Consider the following 22,771-nt stretch of genomic DNA (forward strand, 5'->3'; position numbering starts at 1 on the left):
ATAAAGCAAAATTTTAAAAGGCGGAATACATAATGAGGGGCTACAATGGCATATTAGCGTGCACTGATCGAACTGGGACGACCGTATTATTTCTTCACAGCACAAAAGAGTAGAAACGACTGAACATAGCTGAAACCAACGAAACCCTACGGGGGAATGAGTTGTATCGACCGCAGGTTTCCGTGTTATGAAGAAATACTTGAAAGGGTACCGAAAAAACTTTTTTAAATATTTGATATGCTACTTTATACACTACAGCGCCAAAGAAACTGATATAGGCATGCATATTCAAATACACACATATGTAAAAAGGCAGGATACGGCGCTGCGGTCGGCAATGCCTATGTAAGACAAGTATCTGGCACAGTTGCTAGATCGGTTACTGCTGCGACATCGCTGCGGCCGGAAAAAGATCCTACGAGAACGGGACCGACGACGATTGAAGACAATCGTTCAACGTGACAGAAGTGCAGCGCTCCCGCAAATTGCTGCAGCTTTCAATGCTGGGCCATCAACAAGTGTCAGCGTGCGAACCATTCAACGAAACATCATCGATGTAGGCTTTCGGACACGAAAGCCCACTCGTGTATCCTTGATGACTGCACGACACAGAGCTTTACGCCTCGCCTGGGCCCGTTCAACATCGACATTGGACTGTTGATGACTGGAAACATGTTGCCTCGTCGGAAGAGACTCGTTTCAAATTGCATCGAGCGGATGGACGTGTGCGGACATGGAGACAACCTCATGAATACATGGACCCTGCATGTCAGCAATGGACTGTTGAAGCTGGTGGAGGCTTTTCAAAGGTGAGGAGAGTGTGCAGATGGAGTGATATGGGACCGCTGCTACGTCTAGATACGACTGTGACACGTGACACGTACGTAAGCATCCTGTCTCATCACCTGCATCCATTCATGTCCATTGCGCAGTCTAATGGACTTGGCCAATTCCAGCAGTTCAATGCGACACCCTACAAGTCCAAAATTGCTACGGAGTGACTTCAGTAGCACTCTTCTGAGTTTAAACACTTCCGCTGGCCACCAAACCCCCCAGACATAAACATTATTGAGCATATCTGGGATGCCTTTAACGTGCTGTTCAGAAGAGATCTCCACCCTCTCGTACTCTTACAGATTTATGGACAGGCCTGCAGAATTTGTGGTGTCAGTTCCCTCCAGCACTACTTCAGACATTAGTCAAGTTCATGCCACGTCGTGTTGCGGCACCTCTGCGCGCTCGTGGGGACCCTACACGATATTAGGCAGGTGTACCAGTTTCTTTGGCTCTTCAGTGTAATTCCTATATTCTGTACAACAAAAACAACATGAGGAAGAACAACGGGTATAGACTTGAAATAGCAGAACCATTATTACAAAAACAAGATTATAAACGACGAGGACCATTATCGACCTGAGATATATCAATGAAACTAAATGGGCAACGTTGGTGTCATTTTCCGAAACATATAAATCCCACGCCAGTGAATTAATCATCCAACAAGAGCTTGCACAGTATTTACATAAAATAAGAAACGGAGTGGAACGACGTGGGAACGTAAAAACTGTGGAGATGCATTACGTGTACCTCATCGTTTCAAAAAATATCATACGGCTGAATATTACCAGTTGTCTACGAGTGTTCTCAAAACATAATTAATTGAAACTAAGTATTAATTTACAATTTGTTTCTGACACGTTATCCACTTGCATATAATAAAGAACTTTTGTCTCTGATGAATCGATCACATTTACTTTCCAGACGTTTTAAAATTATTGGTTGTGCCCTAACATTGTTTATCACTTCACAATTCCTTACGTTACGCCGAATAATACAATACGACGCACACATTTTGCGCAGCGTCAACCACAGGCTCTATGGCTCGACATGCGACCGGCCTTCTTGCTTCTTATGGAGCGGACAATCGGAAGATGGTGGGTTAATATCCGCTCACAAAGATTATCCAATCGCCATTGTCCTTCAGTGTAAGAGTCTAGTGCACCTATCGGCGGTACGAAGGCATTTTTGAGTCTTTTACAATGTGATGCACCATGCTGTCCGTGTGCTGCTGTGTGAATCGAATCTTCAGGTACCATACCCAATCAAGTGGCATTATTTCGATTATTCACAGGATGGTTTCGCTGACCACAACTTCCCACTGTCTCGACTTCATTGTACTACAGTCGGAAATGCATCTGTACAAGAAAGCCACCCTTCTCGTTCCAGATACCTTTCCACGCATACCCGAGTTGTCTCCCTGGCAACCTCATTACGAATACCGTAGCATCGTATTACGGAATTATGTCAGAAGGATACACTACAGCAACGACAATTAAACAGGATTTAAGTACAGGAATTCCTTGGCAGCACTCTCCCATAATTGAGAGCATATCTTGTTGTTTTGAAGGCGTGTAGATATTGTATTCTACAATGCGGGTTGGCGGGAAGTAGATTGTGGTACGACCACTGCGAAAGCCATTGTCTTATCGTACTTGTTATGTCGATAAATATTTGTTCACCACGTCTTCCTTCCCCGACTTGTTCCGTCTCGGGTGCCGTTCTGTCTCAAACTGTCAGCTACAACTAAGGAGCAGCGCCACTCGGTCGCTGCTAGAGTAGTGGTTATTCTTCGTGTTTTATCGTCGCTATTATTACATATCGAGGAAACAAATATCGTACTAGATCCAAAGGGCACGTATAATTCCGCTAATATGGTTTGTAATAGAAACACACGGACGTTTTCTGTTGGCACAGGGCGTCGCATTAAACTTGTGATGAGCAGTATTTGTTTGGTCTGGCTCCATCTACACATTGCAAAAGCGAAATTTCTTATATCTTGCGACAGACCAGAGCGGTGAATGACTCTTAGGAGAGACATCATGTTTTAAAAATTAAAGTGTTTGTGGCTGAAGTTGACGATATCTCCAAAACCACCCACTGCCAATCGCTGGGTTTTGTGTCTGGTGCTACCCTTGGTTCTCCGTGTTGGAATCAACAGCAACAGGATCGTGGGTTATCGGGACGTTGTAATTCAATAAGATAAAGCAAGACCGCTTGCCCGTTTTGTCCTGACCTACCTCGATACAGAGGGTGCTGGACTGTTGCCCTGGCCAGCACATTCTCCAGGTCTCTCAGCCAGCGAAAACATTCAGTTATGGAATCCCGAAAGACTGGCACGCCACCACTTGCCAGCCACTAAGACTGATCAGCGTCGACATAGAGCTGAAGAAGCGTAGAATGACAGCCGCATCTATCAGCCAAGCTCAGTTCGACTCAGTGACCAGCCGGGTTAGTGGCACTGCTGTTCCGGAGACAGTAGCACTCTCATACCAAATTTCTCAACCTGTATACCTCAAATCACCTACATATTTATTAATATTTTCTTTCTATTCTGCCGGCCGGAGTGGCCGTGCGGTTCTAGGCGCTACAGTCTGGAGCCGAGCGACCGCTACGGTCGCAGGTTCGAATCCCGCCTCGGGCATGGATGTGTGTGATGTCCTTAGGTAAGTTAGGTTTAATTAGTTCTAAGTTCTAGGCGACTGATGACCTCAGAAGTTAAGTCGCATAGTGCTCAGAGCCATTTGAACCATTTGAACCTTTCTATTCTTCTGTGTATGCATAATAAAATTTCTTTATTTGGGACCCTTCTTGGTATTGCAGTGTTAAGGGACAGCAGTGTATGTTTGTGACATTCGATTCTTTGAACATGCCAGTCCATCCCAAGCATAGTTCAGGTAGATGCAACAGGGCATGAGACATGATTTTCACAGGCTGTCTTTGCTTCATCAGTTTCTTAGTCACTGGTATACTCAATACATAGCCTCACAGTCAAAGATCTATCACGATTTCATAACTGCAGTACAAGATCCTACACGAGGCCTGTCTTTACGTAAGTACAGTTTTGAAATAAAAATAAAACATATAGACTTATCGTAGCAACTTGATTTTTACATGAAGGGATGTGTTTTACTTTTCTACGTAATTCCCGCCAACATTAAGGCCCTCGTCGTATGGCACAGCCAGCTTTTGATTACTTACCTCGTCGAAATCTACCACCTGATTAGACAACCACTGCAATACGGTCATTTTGACATCTTCAATCGTTGTCGTGATGCTGAGCAGCCAAATGCTTCTCCAAATGCAAGAACACATGGTAGCCATTGGGCCCTAGATTGGGACTGTATGGAGGGTGATCAAGCTATTCCCAGTCAAACGATAAGATCAGCTTTTGAGTTCGATAGGTTGCTTGTGGATGGACATTGTCATGAAGCAAAACGATCCCCTTACTCAGTGTGCCAAGCCTTTTGTTCTGGGTTGAACTGCGTAGTTTTTTTAAATCTCACATTAAGTTCTAGAATTTATTGTGCCACCATGAGACAAAAATCCACAAGCAATACCCCCTTCCTGTCCCAAAAAAACCGCTGAAATAATTCATTTTATCTTCACTTTCTTGTCTGGTGTTGAACGCCGCCATTCCATGGATTGCTGCCTTGATTCAGGTGTAACGAACCACGTGTGTTTCGTCGCTGACGACAGGTTAATATATACCTCAGTTAGCGTTTTCGGTATCGAACTGAGCATAACTTTCGATAATTTAAACGTTCTGAAACAGCTGCATATAGGACGCTTCTAACCTCTTGAGGAAACTCACCACACAACGTCGAAATCGTAAAACGTCTGTTCGCTCTCTCTTTTTCATCAACTTTCTGCATCAAATCATCAGTAATGACTGAAAGTCGCCTTCATCATGCACAGTCGTAAAGTCATCTTTAAAAGCTGTCACCCATTTCCGTACTATTGCGTCACTCATGGTGTTTTCCCTATACACTTCAGTGATCTGACGATGAATTTCAGCCGCTTTCATGCCTTTAATACTAAAAAAAAAGCGTGTATTCTACAGTCGGCGGGATTCTCAATCGGAAGATGCCTTTCAAACACTCACAAACAAAGGTAAACACGCAGAATGACAATATAATGGTGTTTGTGGCATGCCAACAGTTTGTAGTACACGGCGCACGTGTGCTGAATGCTGACCGTGGCACTGCAGCGGCGGGTTTTCAAAATGGTACTAATTTTAAAAACACGAGTTAAACGGGCAACATCTTGGTGGAACCCATTCTTAACACTCAATCTTTCTCCATCTCGTTCTCCATTCTGAGCAGCACGACGCTAGAACAAATCACCCAGAAACGTGCGTCTTGTCCAAAATCACTGTTTATTCAAAGGTTTGCATGTTATCATCAGCGGAGCGTCCCTGTCGTCATATGCAGTCAGCAAACCAGTACTTCTGCCGTATTGTCAGCACTAATGCTTTCCAGTCCCAATCTGTTTCTGGTTGCTTTCGTCTCGTCTCATGCTCAGTTTACCCTATTGTTTCTCACTCTTCTACGGACTTGTCAACATCTCTTCTTGATTCCTTCTGTGCTGCTGCCATAGATTTCTGTTAAATGTCTTTACTTACCTTCTACGAAAACGTAATCAGGAAAATATTTAACACAGTGTCAATTAAACTAAAACTTCTGAAATACCATATCATTATTAACTTTAACTTCAGCCGTTTCACGTTCAATTTTCTTTGAAGATTTTACTGTTCAGTTCCTGCGCTCCCCGCCCCCACTCGTCCCCCACAATACCGTTTCATTATCGCTGATCGTAGTTTTCTCGATTCGTCTGAAATCTCCATAGCCATTCTATGTCTCATTTCTGCCACGAATTTGTGGTTCTCAAGAAGAGTACTAATTTTGTCTTTGTTCTCTACATTTGTCATCTGGTATCCAACTGTTTTAAGACTTTGCTGCATCTCTCTCCTGTCTTCTTTCTGACATTTCTCATTACAAGTTGTATAATTCTGTTTCCTTGCATTAGCAAGATGTGAAACAACTAAGAGATTCTTTCTTCTTCATTGTGCTGGCGACTGGTTCAGTCATTGAGGAGAATTCTCCAGACTCCTTCAACCTGACACTTCTAATTTATGCGAGTTCTGATGATGTCTCTTCTTTCACTTTTGAGGAGATAATCAGTTCTTCCTTCATTTTTAATTTGGAAAAGGGTTTCGCAGTCACAAGTGGCTTCTGGGAAAGTATAGTGTGCTTAACTTCTGAGGTCATCAGTCCCCTAGAACATAGAACTACTTAAACCTAACTAACCTAAAGACATCACACACATCCATGCCCGAGGCAGGATTCGAATCTGCGACCGTAGCGGTCGCGCGGTTACGGACTGTAGCGCCTAGAACCGCTCGGCCACCCCCGCCGGCAGGTGTTTCTCAGTTACGTTATGCTTGATGATGGCTCCAAGATATTTAAACTGTTATACTATGTTAACTTTTTAATGACAATTAAGATTTTGCTTATACGCAGAGGTTTCATGGCCACGACAGTTTTCTCGAGATGTATTTGTAATCCTGTTATTAAGGCGATTTTTGAAGGTTTGTGATCTGGGCACGAACGTCTTCAGTGTCAAGAGCTAAGTGAGCTAAATCATCCGCAAATCCCTGGCAGTTTGTTCTTAATGAGGGTTTTGCTCCAATTTTGACTTAAGGTGGGTCTTTGTTTCCCAAATCTTTATCACGTAATTGAAGGCTAATTTGAAAAGCAGGGTGGATAATCCATCATCTTGTCTAAGTATGGTTATTATTGTGCAAGCTTTTGAAATTTCTCCCCTTATCTTTACCTTGTGATCTTTATCGACTAAAGTTAGAGTAATGATTTTTATTAATTTGAATGAAGACCACATGTTCTGAGAATTTTTAAAAGTGTGAATATTGATACTATCATATTTTTTTAAAAATCTCTGGATGAAATGAAGAGCTGTTTGTTTCTGTATTTGTAATATTCCATTATTATTATTATTACTACCATTATTATATTGCTGATGTACTATGCATATTGCAATTATTTGTGTGTCTATTATTACTATTATTATCATCATCATGATTATCATTATTATTATGAACTACTGCTGAACAGCACACATTGCAATGTTAACTATCTAAGCATGTCATGTTAAATCTACCCCGAAATCTTACAGTTGAAATAAATGCCTAAATACATATTGCCTCAGAGATCGTATTTAGATATCTGTTACCGGGTCGAGGTTGGTTAATCTTCTCCAGTGAACTCAAGTTTGATTAAAGTCACGTTGCACTAGTACCTACTTTCTACAGGGTAACTGTTAGCAGATGATGTCTAGAGCGCAGTAACTGAGAAGTGCAGGACAACGAAATGTAGGTTCGAGAACACAGCCTTGTTTAAACCGATTTGTGATGTGAAGTTGCACTGAGGCGTCATTTTAAAACAGAACTTGACTGTCGGTGGCATCGTGTAGCTCAGTCTTACGAAGCTTACAGAACAAGAAAATTGTCTTAAAATATAACGTAAAAACAAAAGGTTAATGCCTTTTTGTATCTGGTAGTAATAAATAATTAGCTCAGATTTATTTCGATGGCATTTTGCTGTCTCCTAGCACAGGAGAAAGTATAAGAGGAGGTTACAGGTCAGTCTGCAATCCCCGAGCAGTTAGGAACAAATGCAGAAAGACAAACTTCCAGTAGTGGCAACCTGAGTGTTTGGATCAACGCCAGACACAGTCACAGGGCATCTACGAGGGGGCCGGACTTTGGGACGTAATAGGATACTCACAGGGAACTCAACTGTCTGAATTAACTTATTTATTTTCTTCAGATTAGCTACTTCACTGTAGCCTAATTCTAAGAACCGGAACAGCAAAGGATGCAACTGGTTTCACAACAGAATTCATTGTCTGAGTCCCTGGGGCGAAGGCTAACAGAAGTAGCAATCACTAGCAGTATTGTAAAGTACAGCATTGAGAGCAACACTCCATGTGAAAAAACAGACTTGCTGGAACTTACCCGAGACTTGAGACAAGAGACATGGAGAGGATGTTCCTTCGAACTCCTCTGGATATAAAAATCCTGGGTTTATAAAGGATTGTGGTGACGTCTGGTTTCTCTCTATCGGTAGGCGGCCCGCCAGTCTGTCGTCACTTTACGGGCGTCGCCAATCTGTCGTGCGGCTCTGCACGTCCAGGGTGCCTCAAGCCAACCACTTTCTGATTCCTCCCCTTATCCCACTCTGTAGGTTGGGATATTCCTGACTTTTACATTAACAAACCCCATGTTTGATAGCAACAGCTTTCAGCTGAAAGCTAAACTTCACTTCCGTTCCTATTACGGCTAGCAATACCGTGTTATATCTCACTTGGCCCCGACCTAGAGGCTCTCGTGGGTTGGACCCGCTGTTCCCATCTCACTCTAATCCGTGTAAATCTACTGAAGTTGCTGTTCTCAGGAGCGTTTTTCACGTTTGCTGCTTCTGCTAACACGCACTTGTTTGTGGCCATCTTCCACTGTAACACGTTACAACAGCGTCTAGGCACTGTATGAAGTTACCAGTTAATTCTATGAAGCGAAATCTCTATCCTGGGACAGCTGCCCAGAGCGTTACGATTCGCAGGGCTTACCATTACAGTTTACTTCCAATAACCTAACCTTTAACACTTTTCATGATCTCGGCATTGTCTCTGATTTCCTATCCTGGAGTGCCCTCGTTGGCTTCCGACAGCCTTAAGCTTAACATTGTAAGGTGTCAGTACACGACAGCTGGTTGAGATATTTATACAGGTTACAAGCTTCTAGGACTTGTAGAGAAGACTGAGTAGACAATATTTTGAATTGGAACCCATGTTCGGAAGCTTACCGTTGCCGTGCTGCAGCCGTTTGAAAACATGTTTGCTAGACAGATATGCAACACGTTAGTCATGGTCGGATTGGCTGGTGTCATTTAACGTCTGTTCTATCTCCCTGACCTGGTTAGAGCCTCATTCACGTGTCTGGTAGTGTTACAGCAACATGGTTGAGTTCACATTTGCAGAATACATCGACATACTCCTTCTGTATGGCGAAGCTCCGAGCTCACGGTAATGGAAAAGCTGCTCGTTGCCTTTATCAAGATCACTATCCACAACGTATGACTCCATCGCATACACTTTTCGCTACAATTATGCAACTGTTTCGAGAAAGGGTGACTTCACTGACAGCAGGCTCGACAGTGGTGCTCCGAGGAGACGCCGAATACCCGAAGTGGAAAAGGCCGAACTGCATCACGTTGAAGCGAACGCTCGACCAGTCTCCGAGCAATTTCTTTGGTTACTAATGAGTGGAACTGCAAAGAAATTATCATAGGTTTTGCCGATGTAATTCACTTGATGTGAAAACAAGTAAGGAGTGGTATTGTAAATTGCTGGCAGCTGGAAGTATTCTGAAACGTGTTCTGAGGCATGTCGTAGTGCTTCGGAAGTGACAGAGGAGGACATCTGACAAGCGTTGCCCAGAAGCCCACTGTAAATCGATTCGGCGGGCATCTAGGCAACTTAATGTACTTCGAGTAACACTGCATCGTGTAGTGCACCATCGTCTACTTCCAAGAAGCAAATTTTGCAACGTCTGGTGGCGAACAACAAACCATGCCGACAATAATTTGCCATGGACATGCTGCAGCGTATTGACAAGAATGCCAGATTCCAGGAAAGATGTTTACTCTCAGATGAGGTATCCTTGCATGTATCAGAAACAGATAATCGGCATAGTGTTGGGATTTGCGGCTCGCAGCATCTGCACGCTATCATTGAACGTGTTCGTGAACATCTGATGTGAGTTAATGCATGACATGATTGTTGGACCGTTCTTCTTTGCAGAAAACACAGTGAATGGGTCAGTGTAACTGGACATGTTGGAACAGGTTGTTCACACTCAGATACAAGACTTGCAACACATCATCATCTTTCAACTGGATGCGGCTCTGCCACCTTGGTCAACAGCTGTTCGTAAGTTCCTGGATACGAAATTTCCCAGTCGCTGGATAGACGTGGAGGACACGTTGACAGGCCACCACGTTCCGCCGACATTTCCCCACTGGGTTTCTTCTTGTGCAGGTTCTTATGCAACCAAATTGGACAATATTCCTGTGTGTAGACGTTGTATCGCTGAATTGATTGCAACTATGGCGGAGGACATGTTTCGGAAACCATGGCAAGAAACTGAATGCAGTTTCCATATTCCTCGTGCTATAAATGGTTCACGTGCAGCTTTACGTTATTTAGATGTGCCAATATGCCATCGGAAGTTGCGCCTCCAACGAACGTGGCTGAAAAGTGCTTGTCTCAAATAGGCTATTTCAAGTTATATGGTCCACACAAAGTTTACGTTCCCAACACTTCGACGTTCAATAACGCACTGTTTATGGCCATATCGAGTCACATCTATCATAATTTGTGCACAGATAAATGCTCAGTCACATACTGCACTCTCTTGATGTCCTATAATGTGATTATCCGAGTGCAGTAACCTAACATAGACGTACTGATTCACAATGATTTACATGTGGCGAGTAAATCATTAACACATTCACTGAATAAAGTTGACAAATATTGTCCTTGAAGTCTAACAGGCATCTCGGTACAAAAACGATGTGCACAGTAAATATAATATGAAAGTAACACAATTCACAGCGCAATACTGTTGTCACAGTTTGCAGATTAACACAGCTCATGAAGTTAAGTGCCTGTTAATAGCCAGTCACTAAAAACTGTCACTGAATAAACTCTCAGGCACAGAATTTAGATAAAACTCGGCACCTTTTACGACTTGTGGTAACCCGTCTGCATATGTTGTGCAGTAATTTTGGGCACAGATCTTGCTCAATCATAACCTTCCGCAGGCTAACTAATATGCCTTCCAACAGCATTTCTTTTATAATATTACAATACTTAAAACCTAAGTTATCTAGTGTCGTTTGCTTTATTTTCATGAGTTACAATTAATAATTTATGTAACTTCCTGGCAGATTAAAACTGTGTGCCCGACCGAGACTCGAACTCGGGACCTTTGCCTTTCGCGGGCAAGTGCTCTACCATCTGAGCTACCGAAGCACGACTCACGCCCGGTACTCACAGCTTTACTTCTGCCAGTATCTCGTCTCCTACCTTCCAAACTTTACAGAAGCTCTACCGGGCGTGAGTCGTGCTTCGGTAGCTCAGATGGTAGAGCACTTGCCCGCGAAAGGCAAAGGTCCCGAGTTCGAGTCTCGGTCGGGCACACAGTTTTAATCTGCCAGGAAGTTTCATATCAGCGCACACTCCGCTGCAGAGTGAAAATCTCATTCTGGAATAATTTATGTGTCTGAATAACTGAATAGTGGAATAAGATTTGTTTGACTGAGAACTTTTAGATAAATCAATAATTTCTACTATCAAAAAGATGCTCATATCGGAGCACAAAAAATTCCTGCTTATTTTAAAAGACACAGACTGATAAGTGGGATACAAGCTACCACATTCTACCTTCCTCGGTGCCTTTAAAAATTTCCAAAAAAATTTGGTATGCGAACATATTCGCGCCTTTTTAACATGCAACTCACCTCAAGAGTCCCACAAGCTCCCATAACTGAAACTCACTCACGCCCACTAGTCCAACGCTGTAAGTCGCTCGTACCCATCCACTTCCAGTTGCCCTTTCTCATTCACTTATTCAGCCCAACTCATTCTCATTATCTCTGTGATTCTCTCTGCCATTGTCTCCTGTGTCGCAGCTAAAGCCCCTTACTTCTGTCCTACTGCTACAGTTTTCCCTCACTGTCACTGTCTCCCTCTTGCTCTCACTTACTGCTAATACCTCATTCTTGCCTTCCTGCTGCTTCTACCTCTTCTCATCGTCACTATCTCTCGCTTTCCCGTTGTCATTGTCATATACTGTGTCTCTCTTTATCATTGGCTCTCATCCACTTCCACTTTCTCCTTCTACCACTGTCTCCTTCACTCTTTTCCTAGCACTGTTCTGTCGCTGTCAACGTATGTTCCACTGCCACTGTGTCCCTCTCTTTTTCTCACACCTCCATTGCCTCTCTCGCTCTTTCTACAACACAACCATTGCCGAATATCTTCCATTACTTATTACTTTTCCGTTTCTTTGCCAGTGCTGCTATCTTCTTCTCTCACAGCATAAAATAGTGCGAGTATGTTCGGATGCCAAAATTTTTGGGAAAATAATTAAAGGTGCTGAGGATGGTAGAATGATGCAGCTGGTACCCCACCAGTCAGTCTTTTAACATAAGTAGGAACATATTCGCATTTTTTGTGCTCCGACGAGACCATTTTTTCCTTTCTTTTCCCTGCTCAGCATGACATGCAACTCATACGAAAAGAAATATATTGTCAGTAAAGACTATATAGTTAACATAGTAAAATACAAATAACGCAAAACTAATTTTACACCTCAGACTGGATTTGACGTGCACAAAAATTTTGTATGTTCTTCAGTACTACAACATGAGGTTTCCATATGACAACTACAGCATATTTCTCCGTCCTAAGTCACGTTGTAAACTACGTTTTCGCCTCACCCCGGATTTTACTCGTGTATTTTACGTGTACAAGTAGCGTAACTTTGAACCTTTGCACCTCGAAAACGAACAAAGGTGTGAGGAAAATTTTCAAGGCTGTTCGAGGGCAGGATACATCGTAAAAATTACAGCCATCTGTTGCGCACAGCCTTCTCAGAATCTGCTTCTGGGTTTTGTTACCCGAAAAACAAGCGTTTGGGATGATTCTCGGTAACAGATAATGATTTTTGAAAACGTTAAATGGCTCTTATACACACATGCCTGGAGAATGCAACGTTAAAATTTGAGCAATTTGTTGCGGTTATTTATTATTTAGATGCCGCGTCATACCGGATTTTATGTGTAGAAATAGGATAACCTTGAACCTCTGCATCTTGGAAACGGAGCAAGATATCAAGAAAATTATCGGGGTTGTTCGAGATTGGGATTTTAGGAATATATTGTAAAAATTTCTGCCATTTGCTGTGCATAGCCGTTTTGGAATCCTCGGCTGGGTTTTGGTCTGTTGGTGATGGCGAAAAAATACAGTAAACAAATCTTTTTGTGGGGTTTTCCGACGAACTGCCCATGAACTAATAAATGGTGCCTTCATAACCCCTTCAAACCCACCGTAGACCACATCAAATGCAAAAAGGACCAAACGACTTGCTCCATTTACCTAAGCAGGAGGAAATATGTAATACTCGTATTTTGACCGTGTGCTGTAGGATAGAGACACTAAAACAGTCCTTCTGTTGGGTATACAAATGGTCTCTGGCACAAGGGCTGGCGAAAACAATTGGCTGTATCTTTTTATCACCAACAGAACCCTAAGTATGAGCACCAGAAAATCCCATTTTTATGCGCGGCGTCTGGAACATACTAGATATGCATGCTGTCGCATGCCTACCGATTAAATTACACTGGCTATTAGCCAAAATATGAAATTCTATTTCAGTAACAGTGTTTCAGCTATGAATGCTTAAGTCTGAAACTAAATGAGTGCAAATGTTACTATCGTATCTTCAACATTGGCTGTATAATTGTTTCACTTATTTATGTGTATATTTGATCGACTTTAACAGGACGTTAGTTATTGGGTGTATATTTACATACATTGTAATTAGCACGCTTTTTCGGTAAATTAATTACAGATACTCTCATGAGTTCTAATCAACCAAAAGAATGTAATGGATAATGGAGTTATGTTGGCTAAACCCCCAGTTAATATTCAAGATTCTTGTTACTGTGCGCATGCCATATAAATAATACTAATGAAAATATTTGCAAAAATAAATTTTTTGGTGGGGGGGGGGGACAATAAAAACATAACAGGGGGAAGAAATCCTCCTGCTTTGTTGCAAGGTGTAATAATTATTATTAAATAAATTCTTTGAGATGCTGTAGCATATGTTACAATTTCATTATAATATCAACTGTATTTTTTTCTGGACCTTTTAAATGTGGGATGTTTAAATGGGACACCGCGTAGAATGGTTTTACATGCCTGTGAGGCACACGAGTATAGCACCTAACATTTAAATTAAAAGTCAATCTTACAATAAAAGCCGGCCGCGGTGGTCTCGCGGTTCTAGGCGCGCAGTCCGGAACCGTGCGACTGCTACGGTCGCAGGTTCGAATCCTGCCTCGGGCATAGACGTGTGTGATGTGCTTAGGTTGGTTAGGTTTAAGTAGTTCTAAGTTCTAGGGGACTAATGACCACAGCAGTTGAGTCCCATAGTGCTCAGAGCCATTTTTTTTTACAATAAAAGTTAATCTTCTCCCTTTTTTTAGGGCCTCATCGAAAGGACAGGAGGGGATGCAAATATCAGCGACCTACACCTCCAGCGGCTGTTCTTGTTTGCTCTTATGTGGAGCCTGGGTGCTGTTCTGGAATTGGACGACAGAGACAAGCTGGAGGAGTTCGTTCTCGAACACCCGACCAGGTACAAATGGCCTAAACTCAACGAAGGGGATTCGATTTTCGAGTTCATGGTGAACGAAGAAGGCGAATGGCAACACTGGTCAGAAAGAGTGGAAGAGTACATCTACCCCACAGACTCAGTCCCAGAATACTCGAGCATATTGGTGCCAAACGTGGACAATGTGCGCTCGACATATCTCATGGACACCATTGCCCGGCAAGGGAAAGCTGTATTATTTATCGGTGAGCAAGGAACGGCTAAGACGGTAATGGTGAAGGGTTACATGTTGAACTACGACCCGGAATTTCACCTGCAAAAGAGTCTTAACTTCTCCTCCGCCACAACGCCAAATATGGTTCAGAGAACAATAGAGAGTTATGTAGACAAGAGAGTTGGCACGACCTACGGGCCACCAGGTGGTCGTAAGATGACCATATTCATTGACGATATCAATATGCCTGTAATCAACGAATGGGGTGACCAAGTAACGAATGAAATAGTCCGTCAGCTTATGGAAATGAAAGGTTTCTATTCCCTGGACAAACCGGGAGATTTCTCAACCATTGTAGACATACAATTGTTAGCGGCTATGAACCATCCCGGTGGCGGGAGGAACGACATACCTCCACGACTTAAGAGACAATTCAACGTCTTCAACTGCACATTACCGTCCAATCGTTCTATGGATAAGATATTCAGTGTAATAGGCATGGGTTATTTCTGTATCGAACGATTCAAGCAGGAAATTGTTGATTTTGTACCAAAACTCGTGCCTTTAACTCGTCGACTTTGGCAACAGACAAAAATCAAAATGCTCCCGACACCGGCAAAGTTCCATTACGTATTTAATCTACGAGATTTGTCCCGAATCTGGGGAGGCATGCTGTACATACAAGACGCTGAGCTTCCTGACATCAGAACTTTGCTGAAGTTGTGGATGCACGAATGTAAGCGCGTCATTTCTGATCGCTTTACTAACGAGGCCGATCGCGCTTGGTTCGACCTGAACATACGAAGCTGTATAAAATCTGAACTGACCGAAGAAGACATTCAGCATTTCGACCCCGAAGAGGAATACTTCGTCGATTTTCTCCGCGAACCTCCGGAGCCTACGGGTGAAGAAGGTGAAGAAGACCTTTCTCTCGAAGCTCCGAAGATCTATGAGAAAATACCGAGTTTCGAGTTCGTGACGGACAAAGTGCGCACTTTCATGGCGGGTTACAATGAGACAGTACGCGGAGCTCAGATGGACTTGGTGTTTTTCCGAGACGCTCTCATCCACCTGATGATCATCTCGCGCATCATCCGGACTCCACGCGGCAGCGCCATGCTGGTCGGCGTGGGTGGATCTGGCAAGCAGTCCCTGACGCGGCTGGCCACTTTCATCGCAGGCTACCGCTGCTTCCAGATCACCCTCACTCGCGCCTACAGCACCAGCAACTTCCTGGAAGACCTCAAGCTCTTGTACAGGGCGGCGGGCTTCGAAGGAGTCGGCGTCAGCTTCGTCTTCACCGACAATGAGATCAAAGAAGAATCTTTCCTAGAGTATCTTAACAACGTGCTGAGTGCCGGAGAGGTGAGTGTTTTCATGTTCTGTCCAGAAGTATTAAACTACAGATCCACACGTCGTTAATACGAGGCGTGTTTTTTAAGTAAGTACTGTTTTGACACACCGCGGCCGCAGCGCTACGGTCGGCGTTCTGCGCATGCGCACTGGGTACCTACATCTGTTGTCTACGCACTGACGCCATTGCAGTCTGATTCTTCCTTGTTTAAGTTGTGTACTGAGTGTTTAAGATGCCTCCGATAATCGTGATTCCCGCCGACTGTGAAGTACGGGCTGTTGTAAGATTTCTTAGTGCTAAAGGCCTAATAGCGATCGATATTCATCGTGAGATCTGTGCAGTTTACGGAGAAAACATATGAGTGATTGAATGGTAAGAAAGTGTGTAAGCGCATTTAAAGATGGCCACACAGATGTGCATGATGAACAACGGAGTCAGAGTCCTTCGGTCGTTAATGAAAGTCTGGTGCAGGAAGTGGACAATAAGGTGAGAGAAAACAGACGCTTTACGATTTACTCCTTGCGGGATGACTTTCCTAATGTTTCTTGTAGTGTTTTGTGTGGCATTGGGACCGAGCACTTGAATTACCGAAAATTGTGCGCACGTTGGGTACCGAAAATGTTGACGGATGTGCACAAAACCAAACGTTTAGACAGTGCATTGACTTTCCTTGAGCGGTACCACAACGACAGTGATGATTTCTTAAGCCAAATTGTTACAGGCAATGAAACATTGGTGACCTACGTCACACCAGAATCAAAGCAATAGTCCATGGAATGGCGGCATTCAGATTCACCCAGCAAAGTGAAGTTTAAGCAAACAATTTCTGCCTGGAAAATCGTTTGCACAGTTTTTTGGGACAGAAAAGGAGTATTGCTTGTGGAATTTCTGCCTCGTAATGAGACAATCAGTGAAGCAGCTTAGTGTAAGACATTGCACAATCTGCGCCGTTCAATTCAGAACAAAAGAGAGAGGGCATCATTTTGCTGCAAGACAATGCCCGTCCGCATGTGGAGAATCAGACCAAAGATCTCATCACATCTTTTCGATGGAAAACTCTAGATCATCCTCCGTACAGCCCCGATCTTGCGCCCAGTGACTACCATCTGTTCCTGCACTTGAAGAAACATCTGGGCGGGCAATGTCTTCAAGACGATGATGAAGTCAAAACAGTGGTGATGCAGTGGTTAACAAGTCAGGTGGCAGACATCTATGAGGAGGGTATTCAAAAACTGGTACAACGTTATGACAAGTGCCTGTAGAAAAGTAGATTACGGTACAGGCTTTCATGTAAAAACAAAATTATTGAGATATCTTAGCACGTCAATTTTTTTAATTTCAAAATGGTACTTACTTAAAAAACACGCCTCGTACCATTTAATGTACGTCATTTAAAGAGGATGTACAAGAAAAACGAAACACTAAATAAAAATAAAACGTGCACCAGAGGATCCAAGTAACAGGAACACTACTAAAGGTAAAACACACTTTAGACAAAATCGTACGATTGCCTGTAGACATTGTGGAGACATTGTATACTGACATGCAGCTAGACAATGTACATAGATAGTGCTAGACAATGTACATAGATAGTCTAGAGCCAGATTTCACGCGTGCAGCGTGTGCGGACCTAGGCCTGGCCTGTCACTCGGCTTTGCTGGTTCCTTCTCGGAAGTACACGGAACAGCGCAACAATTTGTTTCACAATGAGGTGAGGCGTTTTTCGGTCGGTGCAAGTCTCTTGAGATCGGCAGAGTCGTGGTGTCATCGCTATTTACCCTTCGCTGTTTCTTCATGGTATGAAGGACATTCACAGTTGCAGTAGATGTTTGCACAACGACAGGCCATGAAGCGATCTATCGTCGCAATCCTTTAACATGAATAGGAATGACAAAAGAGAGGAATGAGATTCTCAATTCTCATAAAGGATAGGAAGTGCATGTTTGCTGTGGTACGACATAACAACACCATGCAGAAAGAATTTAAGGATTTAGATGACACTGAAAGAGCAAAAAATTATGTTGTTGTTGTTGTTGTGGTCTTCAGTCCAGAGACTGGTTTGATGCAACTCTCCATGCTACTCAATTCTGTGCAAGCTTCTTCATCTCCCCGTACCTACTGCAACCTACATCCTTCTGAATCTGTTTAGTGTATTCATCTCTTGGTCTCCATCTACGATTTTTACCCTCCGCGCTGCCCTCCAACACTACCCATCTAGTCTTCAGCATTCTTCTGTAGCACCACATTTCGAAAGCTTCTACTCTCTCCTTGTCTAAACTATTTATCGCAACGTTTCACTTCCATACCTGGCTACACTCCATACAAATACTTTCAGAAACGACTTCCTGACACTTAAATCTATACTCGATGTTAACAAATTTCTCTTCTTCAAAAACGCTTCCCTTGCCATTGCCAGTCTTCATTGTATATCCTCTCTACTTCGACCATCATCAGTTATTTTGCTCTCCAAATATAAAAACTCATTTACTACTTTAAGCGTTTCATTTCCTAATCTAATTCCCTCAGCATCACCCGATTTAATTCTACTACATTCCATTATCCTCGTTTTGCTTTTGTTGATGGTCATCTTTTATCCTCCTTTCAAGACACAGTCCATTCCGTTCAGCTGCTCTTCCAGGTCCTTTGCTGTCTCTGAAAGAATTACAATGTCATCGGCGAGCCTCAAAGTTTTTATTTCTTCTCCATAGACTTTAATTCCTACTCCGAACTTTTCTTTTGTTTCCTTTAATGCCTGCTCAATATACAGATTGAATAGCATCAGGGATAGGCTACAACACTATCTCACTCCCTTCCCAACCACTGCTTCCCTTTCGTGCCCCTCGACTCTTAGAACTGCCATCTGGTTTCTGTACAAATTGTAAATAGCCTTTCGCTCCCTGTACTTGACCCCTGCCACCTTCAGAATTTGAAAGAGAGTATTCAAGTCAACATTGTCAAAAGCTTTCTCTGAGTCTACAAATGCTAGAAACGTAGGTTTGCCTTTCCTTAATCTATTTTCTAAGATAAGTCGTAGGGACAGTATTGCCTCACGTGTTCCAACATTTCTATGGAAGCCAGACTGATCTTCCACGAGGTCGACTTCTACCAGTTTTTCCATTCGTCTGTAAAGAATTTGTGTTAGTATGATGCAGCCGTGGCTTATTGAACTGATAGTTCGGTAATTTTCTCATCTGTCAACACCTGCTTTCTTTGGGATTGGAATTATTATATTCTTCTTGAAGTCTGAGGGTATTTCGCCTGTTTCATACATCTTGCTCACCAGATGGTAGAGTTTTGTCAGGACTGGCTCTGGCAAGGACGTCAGTAGTTCTAATGGAATGTTGTCTACTCCCAGGGCCTTGTTTCGACTTAGGTCTTTCTCTGCGCTGTTAAGCTATTCACCCAGTATCGTATCTCCCATTTTATTCTAACCTACATTCTCTGCCATTTCCATATTATTGTCCTCAAGAACATCGCACTTGTATAGACCCTCTACATACTCCTTCCACCTTTCTGCTTTCCCTTCTTTGCTTAGAACTGGGTTTCCATCTGAGCTCTTGATACTCATGCAAGTGGTTCTCTTTTCTCCAAAAGTCTCTTTAATTTTCCTGTAGGCAGTATCTATCTTACCCCTAGTGAGATAAGCCTCTACATCCTTACATTTATCCTCTAGCCATCCCTGCTTAGCCATTTTGCACTTCCTGTCGATCTCATTTTTGAGACGTTTGTATTCCTTTTTGCCTGCTTCATTTACTGCATTTTTTATATTTTCTCCTTTCATCAGTTTAATTCAATATATCTTCTGTTACCCAGGGATTTTCACTGTCAATCGTACTTTTACCTACTTGATCCTCTGCTGCCTTCACTATTTCATCCCGCAAAGCTACCCATTCTTCTTCTACTGTACGTCTTTCCCCCATTCCTGCCAATCGTTCCCTAATGCTATCCATGAAACTCTCTACAGCCTCTGGTTCTGTCAGTTTACCCAGGTCCCATCTCCTTAAATTCCCGCCTTTTTGCAGTTTCTTCAGTTTTAATCTACAGTTCATAGCCAATAGATTGTGGTCAGAGTCCACATCTGCCCCTGGAAATGTCTTACAATTTAAAACCTGGTTCCTAAATCTCTGTCTTACCATTATATAATCTATCTGAAACCTTTCAGTATCCCAGGCCTCTTCCATGTATACAACCTTCTTTTATGATTCTTGAACCAAGGGTTAGCTATGATTCAGTTATGCTCTGTGCAAAATTCTACCATGCGGCTTCCTCTTTCGTTTCTTATCCCCATTCTATGTTCACCTACTACGTTTCCTTCCCTTCCTTTTCCGACTATCTAATTCCAGTCACCAATGACTATTAAATTTTCGTCTCCCTTCACTATCTGCATAATTTCTTTTATCTCATCATACATTTCACCAATCTCTTCGTCATCTGCGGAGCTAGTCGGCATGTAAACTTGTACTACTGTGGTAGGCGTGGGCTTCCTATCTATCTTGGCTACAAAAATGCGTTCACTATGGTGTTTGTAGAAGCTTACCAACATTCCTATTTTTTAAAATTCATTATTAGACCTACTCCTGCATTACCGCTATTTGATTTCGTATTTGTAACCCTGTAGTCACCTGACCAGAAGTCTTATTCCTCCTGCAATCGGACTCCACCAATTCCCACTATATCTAACTTTAACCTATCCATTTCCTATTTAAATTTTCTAACCTACCTGCCCGATTAAGGGATCTGACATTCCACGCTCCGACCCGTTGAACGCCAGGTTTCTTTCTTCTGATAACAATTTCCTCCTGAGTAGTCTCCGCCCGGAGATCCGAATGGGGGACTATTTTACCTCCGGAATATTTTACCCAAGAGGACGCCATCATCATTTAACCATACAGTAAAGCTGCATGCCCTCGGGACAAATTACGGCTGTAGTTTCCCCTTGCTTTCAGCCGTTAGCAGTACCAGCACAGCAAGGCCGTTTTGGTTAGTGTTACAAGGCCAGATCAGTCAATCATCCAGACTGTTGCCCCTGCAACTACTAAAAAGGCTGCTGCCCCTCTTCAGGAACCACACGTTTGTCTGGCCTCTCAACAGATATCCCTCCGTTGTGGTTGCACCTACGGTACGGCTATGTGCATCGCTGAGGCACGCAAGCCCCTTCGCAATGTAATAAATGTAAGCTTCTAAGTCAGTACAATCAAAAGTTATGGCCATTTATGTCATATATTTTGACTCTCCAAAACTCACTCATTAAAACCTACAGGATCCTCTTGTTGACCTAGAGTCATGAAATATGGCAAGAAGCAACATTTCTTAGTACAACGAAAGGGAAAAAATGCGAAAACTGTTAATCTGTAATTAAATTTTTTGTCATTTGTTTTCTGACAGGCTGTCTGTTAAGACCCCTTTTTCTGAGGAACACGTAGACGTATCAAGTAGAAAGTTATGCTACGCATTAAGGTTTATGATCCCTTGACAGCGCAAGAATACTGAATCATCTAAGCGAATGCTATTAAACGAAACGACCGTTTGTGTCACAGATTTTGACAGTCGCAAATTCACTCATCAAAACCTATGGGACAGTTGCCGTTACCGAGCGAGGTGGCGCAGTGGTTACCACACTGGACTCGCTTTCGGGAGGACGACGGTTCAATCCCGTCTCCGGCCATCCTGATTTAGGTTTTCCGTGACTTCCCTAAATCGTTTCAGGCAAATGCCGGGATGGTTCCTTTGAAAGGGCACGGCCGATTTCCTTCCCAATCCTTCCCTAACCCGAGCTTGCGCTCCGTCTCTAATGACCTCGTTGTCGACGGGACGTTAAACACTACCCACCACCACCACCACCACAGTTGCCGTTGACCTGGAATCATGAAATTTGGCAGAAAGCAAGGTTTCGCTGTATAGGTAAGAGGAAAAACGAAAAAACTGTTAATTTGTAATTGTATCACACGGAAAAAATATTTATTTTGTCATTTGTTATCCTATTTCAAAGCAAAATTAAAATATGCTAGAAAGAATTGGAATTTCCGAGACAGTTAACTCGCCAGTATGAATGTCGATAACACGCATTTATCGTCTAGATTCTCGATTTCTGGGATGGATTTACGGAACTCTCGGAGCGCGAGTCCCACTGGCACCTTGCCAGTCTTTTCATTCATATATATAATCACTTAGTACACGAACTGTTAATTAGAACAATAAAATTTTACTGTCATTAAGGTAAAAAATCATTGCGTAAACAGTTAAAATTACAAAACATCTACATCTACATCCATACTCTGCAAGCCACCTGACGGTGTGTGGCGGAGGGTACCTTGAGTACCTCTATCGGTTCTCCCTTCTATTCCTGTCTCGTATTGTTCGTGGAATGAAAGATTGTCAGTATGCCTCAGTGTGGGCTCTAATCTCTCTGATTTTATCCTCATGGTCCCTTCGCCTGATATACGTAGGAGGGAGCAATATACTAATTGACTCCTCGGTGAAGGTATGTTCTCGGAACTTCAACAAAAGCCTGTACCGAGCTACTGAGCGTCTCTCTTGCAGAGTCTTCCACTGGAGTTAATCTATCATCTCTGTAACGCTTTCGCGATTACTAAATGATCCTGAAACGAAGCGCGCTGCTCTCCGTTGGATCTTCTCTATCTCTTCTATCAGCCCTATCTGGTACGGATCCCACACCGGTGAGCGCTATTCAAGCAGTGGGCGAACAAGTGCACTGTAACCTACTTCCTTTGTTATCGGACTGCATTTCCTTAGGATTCTTCCAATGAATCTCAGTCTGGCATCTGCTTCACCTACGATTAATTTTGTATGGTCATTCCATTTTAAATCACTCCTAATGCCTACTCCCAGATAATTTATGGAATTAGCTGCTTCCAGTTGCTGATCT

General features: G+C 42.9%; 1 protein-coding gene across 1 annotated transcript in view; it reads left to right on the forward strand.

The window, feature by feature from the left end:
• The window catches only part of LOC124594242 (dynein axonemal heavy chain 8-like), a 619,801-nt gene that overhangs the window by 345,904 nt on the left and 251,126 nt on the right, over positions 1-22,771 (forward strand). The window contains exon 27 of the mRNA XM_047132606.1: positions 14,190-15,896. Within this exon, the coding sequence (XP_046988562.1) occupies positions 14,190-15,896 (1,707 nt within the window). The remainder of the gene's footprint in view (positions 1-14,189; positions 15,897-22,771) is intronic.

This window comes from Schistocerca americana, chromosome 2 (assembly GCF_021461395.2).
Source record: "Schistocerca americana isolate TAMUIC-IGC-003095 chromosome 2, iqSchAmer2.1, whole genome shotgun sequence".
Taxonomy (NCBI): domain Eukaryota; kingdom Metazoa; phylum Arthropoda; class Insecta; order Orthoptera; family Acrididae; genus Schistocerca; species Schistocerca americana.